The following is a 12,411-nucleotide window of genomic DNA, read 5'->3' on the forward strand; positions in this document are numbered from 1 at the left end:
CCGGGTTTTCCAAGTCGCCAGGCCCACCGGCTCGCGAGGACCCCCCTGAAAGCCCCCCAGCTCAGCAGAGGCCGCGCCCGGGTGGCCCTCGGTTCCCCCCCTCCGGGGCCCCCTGCCGGCCCCGCCCCTGCCCGCCCAGGCCCCGCCCCGGCCGCGCGCCGTCCCCCTCCGCTCGCGGACTCACTAGGGCGAGCGAGCGGCGGCGCTCGGCATTGTGGCAGGCGGCAGAGGCCGGCGAGGGCGCCGGAGCCGCGGGTAGCGGCGGGGCGCAGAGAGGCGCGCGCGGGGGTTCGGACGGCGCGGCGCGGGCTGCTGCGAGTGTCGCTGAGTGCACTCACCTTCTGTCTCGCAACTTCGAAGCCAGGGCGTGGGAGCGCGGGGAGCGCTCGGAGCCCCAGAGCCTGAGGAGCGCAGAGAGGGGCGCGCCGGAGCCTGGAGGGAGAGCGGGCGCCGGGCACCCACTGCGCTCCGAGCGCCCGGCAGCCCTCTGCGCAGCGTGGCTGCCGCTGCCCCCACGGAGGGCACGGGCTGGCGCGGCCGGGCGCCGGGGAGGACGGCGAGGAGGAGGCGGCGGCGGCGGAGACGGCGGCGGCGAGGCTGGGGCCAGGGAGAGAGCCCCGGGGGAGAGGCGCCCGAGCCTGGCCGCGGGAGCATGTGGGCCCGGAGCGGAGCGCGGGGCGCGCTGCTGCTGGCGCTGCTGCTCTGCTGGGACCCGAGGCTGAGCCAAGCAGGTAGGGAGCGATCGGGCGTGGGGGCGGACGTATAGGGGACATTTGCGCCCCAGTCTCCCGAAGTTGAAGTGGTCCATCACCGCGTCGGTGTGCACAGGGAAAGCGCCACGGCACCCAAGTTAGAAGGTAGATTTCTCCGCCCACCAAAGTGGACGATGGCGCAGCCACCCCTCGGGCGGCGCAGGCCAGGTGGTTCAGAGTAAGCTTCCTGCCCCCGCCTAGAAGGGATCACTTCTTTTCCTTGGAATGGGTGCCCGAGTCGAGGTCTGCTCCTTCCGGAGGACTGGCCTCCAGGGGACCCCAGGTTCCCCGCGCACGGAGACCCGGGCAGGGGGGGGGGGGGGGGAGACTCGCCGCGTCGGTCAGGTGTGCTTTTATGTGCGGTTCGCCGGAAACTTCCTAGTCGGGGTCCGGGCTCGTCCAGGCTCCTACGCGCTGCACCCTCCGGAATCAGCAAACGGGAGGGTGGGATAGAGAGACCTGCGGAGCACTGGAAGTGCGGGTCTGCTCGGCCTGCCGGAGGAGGCAGGCTTGAAAGGCTTTGGCTATCGAAGGGGGAAGGGCCGAATACTGCTCGCACAGCTTTCCCTGCGACCGCAGGATCCGCTGGTCTGGAGGGATATTTTCTGGGGTTTGGTATGTATGTGTGTTGGGGTGGAGGGGAGTACATAGTGATCCTGCCAAGTTTCCGTCTAAATGGGTCACTGACATTCTCCCGGTCCGGGGAGCGGACGAGGTGCGCGTATCTACATTGGGCCTGTAGGATGCCTTAAGGGGGTTGGTGGGCTCCTGAAATAAAGTGCCTACCGCCACCGCCTCCAGCACCTCGCCGTGGTCGTGTACACGTCTCCCTCGTCTGTGGCTGGGCCCCGCGTCGCTGTCTGGGCTGTGTCTTCCCGGCGAGCCGGTGGACGCAGAGGAGCCAACCTTTCTTTGGTGCCGGAGCCCAAGTAGGTGAGCTGGCAGCGGCGGCCGGACACCTCCGCTCCCTGGGCGGGGCGGGGCGAGGCGAGGCGAGGCGAGGCGAGGCGAGGCGAGGCGGGGTGGAGTGGGATGGGTAGGGGGCGTCCCGCGCGGAGCCCTCTGAGTTGGGGCTGAGAATGGGGCTGGAAACCTGGCGCAGAAAGTAGACGAGGTGACGCAGCCCTCCCCCTCCACCTCCGCCGTGCTGTTGGCATCCGCCCCCCACGTACACCCCAATAGCCAAAGATTCCTCACTCTGGAATTAATGATTCCCACGGCCTTGGAGCGAGGGCTTGGTTTTAGCACATCCTCCACTTTTTTTTTTTTTCCCCCAGCCCTGTGTTGTAAAGTTACGACACAATCATTTGATCCAGGTTAATTACGATTTGGGCAGACTCTGGTATTTAAAGCAGTGTTTTGAAGTTGGAAGGTACTGGTGGGGGAGGGGGCAGGCTGCTGAATGACCAACCTTGTTTTAAAGAGCGCAGTTTAATGCGGGAGGTGCTGGGCTGGGGTGTTGGTTTCTGGTTTGAGGGTGTTTGAGGGGAGGTGATTGAAGGGTAGGGTGAAGTCTTTGTGAACTTGGGCAGGATTGGCGCTTGGGAAACTGTTTTAGAACCAGCCGGGCAATGGGATGGGGAATAAATACTGAGGTTAATGAGGGTGGGGGGAGGGTCTCCGCTGGGCAGGAAAAAGACAAGACTGGTTGGCCGAGAGTTCTCCGGAGCCAGGTTCCGCTGGGGAGGCTGGGGGTGGCCTGCCTTTCCTGCTTAACAAAGCATCCAGCCCCCACCTTTCCCAGAGGAAACCCCAGGCCCAGGGCTTTGATGGATTTGGGCACAAACGGAGCCCAGCCAGAAATGGCCTCTAATACCAGGCTTTGATTTCTCACTCGTGAGCAGAACGGGTGTTGGAATGGTGCTCATTACTTAGCACGGCAGGGGCTGCCTGCCCACCAGCCTAGAGAGGGGCCAACTGGTGGGGTTGGCCTGCAGCCTTCCCTCGGCCCAGAGTGTAAAGCCCTTAGAAATCTGCCTTCAGGAGGGAGAACCGGCGCCTTCCTCCTACACAGCTCATCTCTCTGATGCCACAGGCACAGAACTTCTTTCAGAATGTTCTTTGGGTCTGCCCATTGGATCCTTCATGAGTCCCCATTTCACTGATGGGGAAAACCAAGGCCAGCGTGTTGGCTTTCCTCAAATCTTGCCTTCCCTTGACCACAGATTGCAGACGTGCGCACAGGGCTGCTCCTCTCCAATAGTCAGGCTGGTTCAGGTCACATTGGGTTCCTCCTCGGAGCCCTCCTCGGGGCCCCATCCACCTCTGCCTCGAGGTTTATATCAAGCTGAGGGAGATAAGGCTGTCTCCATAGAAGGGGGAGGGTCTTTCTGGGAGATGTGCAAGCTCCCCTCAGGTAGCAGGCGCCGCTCTTTCCTCTCACTGCCCCCCTCCCCAGTAAATATGGAGATGAGCTCCCTTTACAGCACTGAGGATTTTTAAGCCATAAAGTTTGATGGTGGAGAAATCAAACCCAGAACCATAAAACCCCAGGCCCTTAGAAGAGGATGTCAGCAAGTGACTGGCCAGCAGAGGCTACTTCAAAAGCCTGGGTTAGCCCTGAGGATCTCCTGTCACCCCACCCACCTGTTAGCCTTTCCTGGAGCTTTTAATGAGTCTTGCCATGGCCTCTGGCTGGGATGGTTGAGAAGGGACCACGGTGTCATGATAACATTTCCTTTTAAGATGCAATTAAAAATCTGAGTTTTCCGAGTGTGTCTGCTCTGTGTGCATGTGTGTGTGTGGGGGGGGGGAGTGGTAGTGTAGTGTGGTGTGGTGGCCCATCCGTGTCTCTCTCTACACAATAGCAAACACCCATCTCAAAAAAATGGAAAATCTAGAGGGTCTTAATGAGATTTCTCATATAGTGAAAGTATCACCGCAGGGGAGGAATTTCGGAGGTAATTTCTCTCCTCCCCCCCTCCCCCCCCCTACCCCTCCGGAATTCCGGAGGACAAAACAATTCCTCTCTTTTCCAACCCCCTTATTTATGCTGAAGCTTTGGAACAGGCCCGGACGTGCCCCGGGGTTACTCGGGGACTCAGGGATAGATCTGGAATCTGAACTCAGGCCTCAAACCTCACGCTAGTTGTGGCTCCTTCATTCCGCGAGCCTGCAGACTGGCCAGCATGGATCTGGGACCGAGATGCCAAATTGAGGCCCCACAGAAGGCCAGCGGCTAAAGATAAGGTTTGTTGGGTAGTTAGGTCAGATGGGACTTGTAGCAGGATGGGGGAGTGGGTGAAGAGATAGAGTCAGGAACTCAGACCCCAGACGGGTGGAACAGGGCTGGGCCAGACATCAGAAGTAAGGTCCTGAGACTAGCCAAGTGCCCAAAGGTTGCTCCACTCCTGGTGCCTAATCTGCCCTGGGTGAGACGAATCACAGGCCAAGCCTCCTTGGGCTCTGAGACTACCTGGCTCTACATTTTAAAGCTTTGCCTTCATATAAGTGGGGCAGAATATATTTTTACTTTCTATTTTCAAGCTTTGGGGGGCCCCATCTCCTCCCCACCCTGTGGCTGTTGGCTGTTGGGCCTAAGATGAGATCTGCTTCCCATCTCTCCTTCCCTCCTCATCAGTGTCTTCTAAGGAGGGTGTGGGCTGCCTAGGAATTTGGGGATGAGGCTAGAGGAAGACCCCTTCTGTTTCCGAGTGCTTAGAGTAACTTTAAGGATTCTGAATGGCCCGACCTGGAGCGCCCCCCTCCTCCCCTGCCGGTGGCTAAGCGCATTCTTTAGACTCTCAGCTCTGGAGTTGGGCTGGAGACACCCTGTAGGAAAGGGAGAGAGGCAGGGGCCAGGGTTGGGACTGGGGCTGGGGAGTGGAGTCATCTCAACCAGGTGCCTCGGCTGGGGTGGCCTCCGGGGGAGAAAGGAGGAAGCGGGCATCCCAGGCCACAGGCGGCGCCTCTCCTGGCCCCCTCTTCACCAGTTTTCCTAAACAGCTTCCACAAATGGAGTCATTAAAGCTGTGAAGGCAGAATGAAACCAAACAAGTGCCTTCTGTGCTTTTTCTGTTTCGTTTATTTTTTTTTTTTTAAAGGGAAATTTAAAATACCGTAATGAAGATAATACGAGGAAGGGCACTTTCGGGCAGGTGGGGGGGAATTCATGCACTGCCCCCTTCGATTTGCTTCCGGAATTGCGGCTGGGGCGCCCCCCACCCCCCGTCGGCCTGCGCTCGGCGGGGGAGCCCCGGCCGCCTGGGGAATGCCTCCCGACCCTCACTTTGCCGAGCCACTTTGCGGAGCCGGCCCCGGGCGGGCGAGTCAGATTCGCACTCGGCCCCGCTCAGTCGCGGCCAATGCGCCCCCACGGGGTGGGCAAACCGCGGGTCCCACGGCACTCCTTTCTCTCCGAGTCTGGGCTTTTCTCTCGCTAATGGCAGCGAAAACACATGCTGAAGTGCAGGCATAAATCAACCACCTCCCTGCTCCCATACCCCTTTTGTTCCCTCTTGCTTCTTTCCGAAAGCGCCGAGGTGCTGGAAGCCCCCGGATCGACCCTTGCGGACAGCACGGCTTGAGCCTGATCCTGACCGTGATTAGCCCTCTCCGCGGGGGTGGACTCCGTGGCGCCAGGCCGGCCTGGCGCTTACCTGGGGGCCCTGCACCTGGGCGTCCCCGCTCCCTCTTCTCTCCCGCACCCCACCGAGCTCCTCCCGCTCCTCCTCGGCAACCCCCCCCAACCAGCCTTCCCTTCTTCTCTCCCGTCCCCTGAGTTGTATCCGTCCACACTGCACCGCCTCTCGACCTCCCAACAGCGCGAGTGCGCCCAGCCACCCTCCTCACCTCCCTGAACGGGCTGCCCCCAGTGCCTCACAACTTTTCCTGAGCCCTGTGGCTCTGTTCTCGGAGCAGGCAAGCTGTGGGTGTGAAAATGTGTATTAGGGACGTGGGCCGAGGTGGGAGTGTGCGGTGGGAGGTGAGGATGGGTGTGGGGTGTTAGGCTGTGGAGGTGAAGGTGCAGGAGGAGGGGATGTGTAGGGGAGAGGTATGCCTTTTGTATATGGGGGTGTGATGTACGTGGCTATGTGTGTTTGGGTGTGTGCAATGTGCATATGGGCACAGCTGTGGTGTGTTTGTGTATAAATAGGTATGTGTAGTGTGGGGACAGTGAGTCACCACCAGGCATGGGAAGCTCCATCCATTGTATGCTGTTGGGGATGTCTCTTCCTGGTGGGACCCAGGCCATTTGCCCTTCAGCACTAAGGAGGCCTGATGTTGCCCTGTGCTGGGGGTTGTGAGCAGGATTTGGTTCAAGTGCCAGGTTCCGGAGTTGGAAGGGCAGAGGCCAGCATCCCCCATTGAGGACAGATAGAACAGGCCTGATTGAGGGTAGGTCCTGCTGCCCCAGAAGGAGGAAGGTCAGCCATAGATAGGTCCTAAAGCCAGTCCAGGAGCTTGACTGACAGCCCCCAGGACAAGCGTCTGAGTCCTTGGGTCGCCTCCAGTTGACTTCCAGCTTACCAAGAACAGTGGCGGCACCTAGGGTTTGGAGATCTGCTCTCTGACCTGGGTCAGGCTCATGCTGCAGCCCTCTAGGGGCAGTGGGGTCTCCTCTGGAATTTGCTAGAGAAAGGGCAGACAGAGCTGGAGTGAGTGGCACCCCTGATGGAAAGCAACATAAGCAGGCATGGCTGGGGCCGGGACTCTCAGTGGAGGCGATTGAAGGAGGACACATGTGCACCCAGACACACACAGGAGTCCTGCTCCACTGTCTTACCACCTCCTTGGTCACCAAGGGTTCCCCCTGCCTTCACGCTTTGGCCTATACTGACTGCCACCCTTAGCTCTCGGATAAGAGATGAGCCAATGTGGAGCAGGGAGACCTATAGGAAAGTCACAGCCCCACTGCTGGTGCATATGGCTTTAGTGTTATCAACCCTCTTAGAGGTGGCACCTCACTTGGTCCTTGTAAGAACCCCACCGGACACGAGGATGCTCACTAGGAAACTGACCTGGGACCCACATCAGAGCCAGAGCCGCCCTGGCCCCAGCCCTCAAGATGGTGACTATGCTGGATGCTGATGTCCACTTCAGAACTGTGAAATGCCATTCAGGGAGCCTCAGATGCCAAATGGGGGCAGTGACCGTATAGGTAGGGAGAGCACAGCAAAGTGTCAACTTTGTAAGCCTTGGGGCTTCCTGGAGGAGGTGATGGGAGCCAGACGTTGACTCTCTCTTTTTCAGGTCTTTCTAACAGCATGTCCTGAAAAGATGGGGTGGGGGCTAAGCCAGCTAGCTGGGGCACCTGGGCAGGGGTGGCCGGCCCCAGGCCTCTCCTACTCTCAGAGAATTGGCTGTATCGGCATCTGCTCGGCCAACGTCTTGGGCAAGCCCAGTCCTTGGTGAGGCACCCCCTGGCCATATTTCCACTCCTGGGCCTCTCAGCCTCATCCGAAGGGGTGCACCTTGGGGACCTGACCCTCAGCTACCTCTGACTGCAGGCTGAGACCTGGGGTGGAGGCTTGAGAAGAAAAGATATCTCATTTTTTGATTCGTTCCCTGTGGCTCTTAAAGATGGAGTGAGCTCAGAAAATACTTCTTAAGCACTAGAAGGCATGGTGTTGGGGGTGGGAGCATGGGGTGGTATGCTTCTGTGCCTTCTGCTGTGCCCCCAGGGCGGACAAGAAGGGAAGGACAGAACCCTGTGCCCAGGAACTTCTATGAGCCGGCCAGAGGGGAAGGTTCACTTGTCATTACCGCGGGCCTCAGTTTCCTCATCTGTAAAATGGGGGCAATAATACGATCCTCATGGAGCTGTTTCAAGGATCCTGTGCCCTGGTTATGATAAAGTACTTCGCACAGTGCATGGCACACAGTGGTTACTCGGGTGCATCCTCCTCAGGAGACAGCCCTGTGACGCCAGAGACGGCTTCCTCTAGAGGCATGGGGGGAGGAGAAAGGATGGAGGCTTATGGCCTGGAGGCCCAGCAACTCCTGGCCTGGGAATTAGGAGGTTCTGGTGTTTGCTGTTCCGCCGCTGTGGGACAAGTGCCTTTTCCTCTCTGGGTCCTGGTTGGTCTCCCCTTCTGTAAGTTTAAGGTTGGGGAAGGTGGAAGGATGACCTTTAAGGGCCTCAGGCTTTGTTTTGTTTTGTTTTTGTTTTTGTTTGCTTGGTTCCAGCTGAAGAGGCCCCAGCAGCCAGCAAGAGACAGAGGTAGCTGAGGCCCAGAACCACTTGTGTTTACAGAGGCCCCTCTAGAACATCAATATATCGACTGGAATGCCCTTGTGAGCATTATGTGGCCCTGGGTCTCTCTCTGAAGCCATAAATTACCCTTCAGGACCTCAGGCCCTTTTTCCTGTTCCATAAGCATCTCCTGTCTCAGAGGCAGAGAGCCCCAGATGCCAAGCAGGGCCCAGGGGACAGAGAAGGACCCTGTGGCAGACAGCCTGAGCATTTGAGAGAAGAGGCCCTTGTTCTTCCCGACGCTGCCAGGCTCAGGGGGGCCCCGTGGAGGATGTGGGAGGAACACACTCTCAGACCTAGCCAGACCATTCATTGTTTCATTTCTCAGGGATGGAGGGTGACTGATCTCGGGGTGGGGAATGAGGGATCTGTCTCCACCTCCCCCCTGGAATATTGGCCCAGCCCTAAAACTTGGTGCACCCTCACATTCGTTCAGAGTGAGCGGGCACTGGGCTCTGCAGTGAAAGTTGGGCAAAGCCTGGGCCTGACCCTTGATTTTGGTTTGTGTCCCTTCTTGAGGCACGAGCCGTGCATCAGGTATGCACTGCCGGGTGCAAGAGTGAGTGAGACGGCGGAGAGGAGCTCACTCAAAGATGAGCCAGGCCACGTGTCGCCTGGGAGGGATCCAGTGCCACGCTCAGGGGGCAGGCTGTGCAGTCAGACTGCTTGGGTTCAAATCCTGGCCGGGGCACCCTCCGGCTGTGTGCCCTAGAGCAAGTTGCCCTCCCTTCCTGAGCTTTAGTTTCTTCATTGGTAAAGCGGGACTGCTAACAATGCCAGTCCTCATCAGATTGCTGTGGGGAAGAACGAGGTCACACACACAAGGACTTTGCACGTTCTCAAGTGCTCAGTAGCCTCGCTGTCCTCCTCAGCGTCATTATTACTGATGCCACGTATCGAGTGGTACAACAGGGAGTGTTGCTCCTGTTAAGAGAAGGCTCCTGGGGGCGCCTGGGTGGCTCAGTCGGTTAAGCGGCTGACTTGGGCTCAGGTCATGATCTTGCGGTCCGTGAGTTGGAGCCCCGCGTTGGGCTCTGGGCTGATAGCTCAGAGCCTGGAGCCTGTTTCAGATTCTGTGTCTCCCTCTCTCTGACCCTCCCCCATTCATGCTCTGTCTCTCTCTGTCTCAAAAATAAATAAATGCTAAAAAAAAAAAAATTAAAAAAAAAAGAGAAGGCTCCTATGCGCCTGCGTGGCTGGTCAGGGAAGGCTTCCTGCAGGAGGAAGGGTGTCATTTGGCCTTTGAAAGATGAGCGGAGTTTGGGTAAGCAGAGAGGGCATTCCTAGGAGGGGGTATATTTGCGACCGGCTGGGGGTGGGGACATCTGGCATGTCCATCCAGGAAACAGATTCCAAATTCAGCCACTGATTAGTATCTGATCATCTGGTACAGTAAGAATTCTGGGGCCAGGGGTCCCTTAGTGCTGTGGAAAGAGCCACGGCTTTGGAATTGAAAGCATTCATTCACTGAGTGCCTGGGCCAGGTGGCTCAGTGTCTCTGGACCTGCACATCCCCACCTGTGAGGTGGCCTGCCACCTTCCCTGGGCCCTGGTGTGCTGTGAGATGGCATATGCCTGTCCCCTACCCTGATCTGGCTGACCCCTGCTTTTCTCCCTGTACATCTCTGGGCAGAAGAGCAAGCGGGCAGAGAGTGACAGCTTCTAGGTTGACCAGAGAGCATGGGAGAGGTGGCAGGATGAGAGAGGCTGCCTGCCTTTTCTGGTCCCCTAGGCCTGGTGGCATCACCAGGTCTGGGAGGAAGGCATCACCAAGGTCTGGGAGGAACATCTTCTACTGAGATCACCCAGGAGCCAGCAACCCCCTGAGGCCCCGAGTGGCGTCTAGAGGCATTACCGGAGTCAGGAGACAGCCGAAGGAAAGCAGCTCTGTAATGTGATCAGAGGCGCCCGCCTGCCCAGCCTGGGGCCAGAGCACCCATGGAAGATGCAGAACTTACCAGAAATTCAGTCAGAAATTCCAGGAAAGTCGTGCCTGGCTCCTTCCCCCATCCCACCTTGGAGCATTCTGTGACACACAGCAGGGCAGAGCGAGGCTCACAGAGTGGGCAGTGGCCCAGGACCAGGTGGCAAGGGTTCCATGGGACAGCCTGGCACCCTTCCCTTTCCTTGTCACTGAGCCAGGGCCCCGGGGACCTGGGTGGAGGCAGGATGGGGTTGAACAACCAGCTAATGAAAGAGCAGCTGTGACACTAGGTGACTAGGAGACTGGGTCTGATTTCACTCCCTTGTGTGTCCCTGGCACCCAGCACAGACCCCAGCACCTAGAAGGTGCTCGATGAACACTTGTAGAATGGATGGATGCGAACTCACGGTCAGGCCTTACTCACCCAGGTGCCGCTACGATTCAGTCCCTACCGTGTTTGGACTTGACAGTTGTCGACGTAACCAAAGAGTCAGAAGATTCTTGCTGCTTTGCCTGAAGCCTCCCCACCCCCACCCCACCCCTGCCTTTGCCTGCCTCTCTCCCTTCATCCTCTTCTGCTTCTGCCTCTGAGCACTTACTACGTACCAGTGACAAAAGTCAGAGCCCCCAGGTGTGAGAGAGTTGACTCACTAAGTCCAGTGGAGCCGCAAGGAATTAACCAAGTAGTGCAGTCAAGTGCCTTTGACCCCTTTGTGTGGAGAGAGGGGACTCTAGCAGGCATTTGCCGGGCTGGTAAACGTTGTACTTCTCTGCAAGGTGGCCTTCACCAGGCACAGCTGGCCCAGGCCCTCGTGCAATGTTTGCTTCCTGCTTGCATTCCCAGGCCCATCGATCATTCCCCTCCAGCTTGCCTTCTAGGGCTCAAGACAACGCCTGTCGCATGCACCTGGGCTCTGGGGCCCGGGAGTAGGTGTGAGCCGAGAGGGTGTTTCTAAAGGCCCATGGGTAGGGTCTGACCGCAGCCCTCCGCCTTCCATGGCAGCTACTGCCAGCTCCTTGGCTGGAGCTGGGTTTGGTGCAGGGGAGCAGTTTTGGCTGCTGGGCGTGGCCGAGCCAGGTCGTCCCTGGCTCTGTGTTCAGCGCTAACATTCAGGGAGCCTCCCTCGGAGATTAAACACCCTGAGGCCCTTGGCTGAGGCCGCGGTAGCCCTGGCCAGTATCACGCTCCCAGCTGGGCACCCCCTGGTCCTTGCCAGGAGCCCCTGGCCCAGGCTAATCTGGAATTCCTGCCTGGCAGCCGGACAGCCAGGGCTGCTGGGCACAGTGACCCCTGCTGTAAATCTGACCTGGCCCCGTGTTCTCCTGCTGGTGCGCAGCAGAAAGAGCCCGGAGCTAAGGGTTGGGAAGCCTGGATTCTAAACCTGTCTACACAGTTAATGTGCTGTGTGGCATTGAAGTGGTCCCTTTCCCGCTCTGGGCCTTCAGTGCCCTCCTCTGTCCAAAGGATCTGCCCTAGAATTAGAAAACGGGGTTCAAGTCCTGTCTCCGTCCTTAACTGTAATTTTCTGAGCCTACATCTCCTCGCTATAAAAAAAGAAGCCCTGATTGGTTGTTGGGGAGATCGAATGAGATGGGGCACGGTCAGTACAAGTTGGTTTCCTTTTCTTTCTGCCGAGGAAGAAATCAATCTCAAGTTGCTGGTTACACCCCTTGCTTCTTTCTAATAGTCCCCTCTTGACCTGGGGCACATTAGACATAAGGTACAGGGTGGCCCACAGCACGACTTGGTTGATCCACCTGGGGTTACAGCGAGGGGGAGAAGCCTGTGGGTCATTATGCATTTAGAAGGGCCCTGGACTAGACATCTGCAATCTTCAGCTCCAAGGCCAACTCTGTGTGACAGAGAAGTCACTCACCCTCTTTGAGCCTCAGTTTACCCATCAGCAAAAGGAATAAAAGAAGCTGAATGTCAGATAGGGCCAAAGGAGAACCCGCGCCCCCCCCCACCCCCCCGGAGTTAGACAAACCGTTCTCCAAACCTCCGGAGCCGATCTGCGATGGAAGGAGGCGGGCAGAGCAGGGTCTGTTGTCCCAGACACCGTGTGGTTCATCCGAGAGCTGCTTGCTATGGGGCTGGAAGGGCCCACGATTTCACTTCCCTGGCTGGAACCTCCCGCTGGTAGGTAGGCCCTGGCCTTTCCCCTAACCCGGCTGGCCATGGCTGTTGAGCTAGATGACAGCGTTTGGGTCACTTCCCATCCTTCTGCGTGCTCCACACCCCAGAGCAGAGGAGGCCGGGGTGCCACGTCAGGGAAGGTTAGCGTCAGGGCTGGCTTTGATGTGTCTGAGCCAGCACACCATCTGCCATGCCCACCAGAACTTACATAATCCCTCGGCCGGCTGCCCGTTCTTAGAAAACGGGGCAGGCAGGACCAGCGGGGAGTAGAGGACTAGGGTTTTCTTCTCTGCACTGTATTCCCTGGCAGCCCTCACCTCCCCAGCCCGGTGTTCGTTCTCTGAGTTGCTCCCACACCATCCGGTGCCCGAGACATGAATGCAGGGTCAGAGCAAGACCGAGG

At 58.3% G+C, this 12,411-nt stretch overlaps 1 protein-coding gene across 2 annotated transcripts in view; it reads left to right on the plus strand.

Moving 5' to 3' along the window:
- The first annotated feature begins 289 nt into the window (after positions 1-289).
- Positions 290-12,411, plus strand: part of UNC5B (unc-5 netrin receptor B) — an 82,016-nt gene continuing 69,894 nt past the window's right edge. For both annotated transcript variants that reach the window (XM_042960636.1, XM_042960637.1), the window contains exon 1: positions 290-731. In XM_042960636.1, the coding sequence (XP_042816570.1) occupies positions 653-731 (79 nt within the window). In that variant the 5' untranslated portion in view covers positions 290-652. The remainder of the gene's footprint in view (positions 732-12,411) is intronic.

This window comes from Panthera tigris, chromosome D2 (assembly GCF_018350195.1).
Source record: "Panthera tigris isolate Pti1 chromosome D2, P.tigris_Pti1_mat1.1, whole genome shotgun sequence".
Taxonomy (NCBI): domain Eukaryota; kingdom Metazoa; phylum Chordata; class Mammalia; order Carnivora; family Felidae; genus Panthera; species Panthera tigris.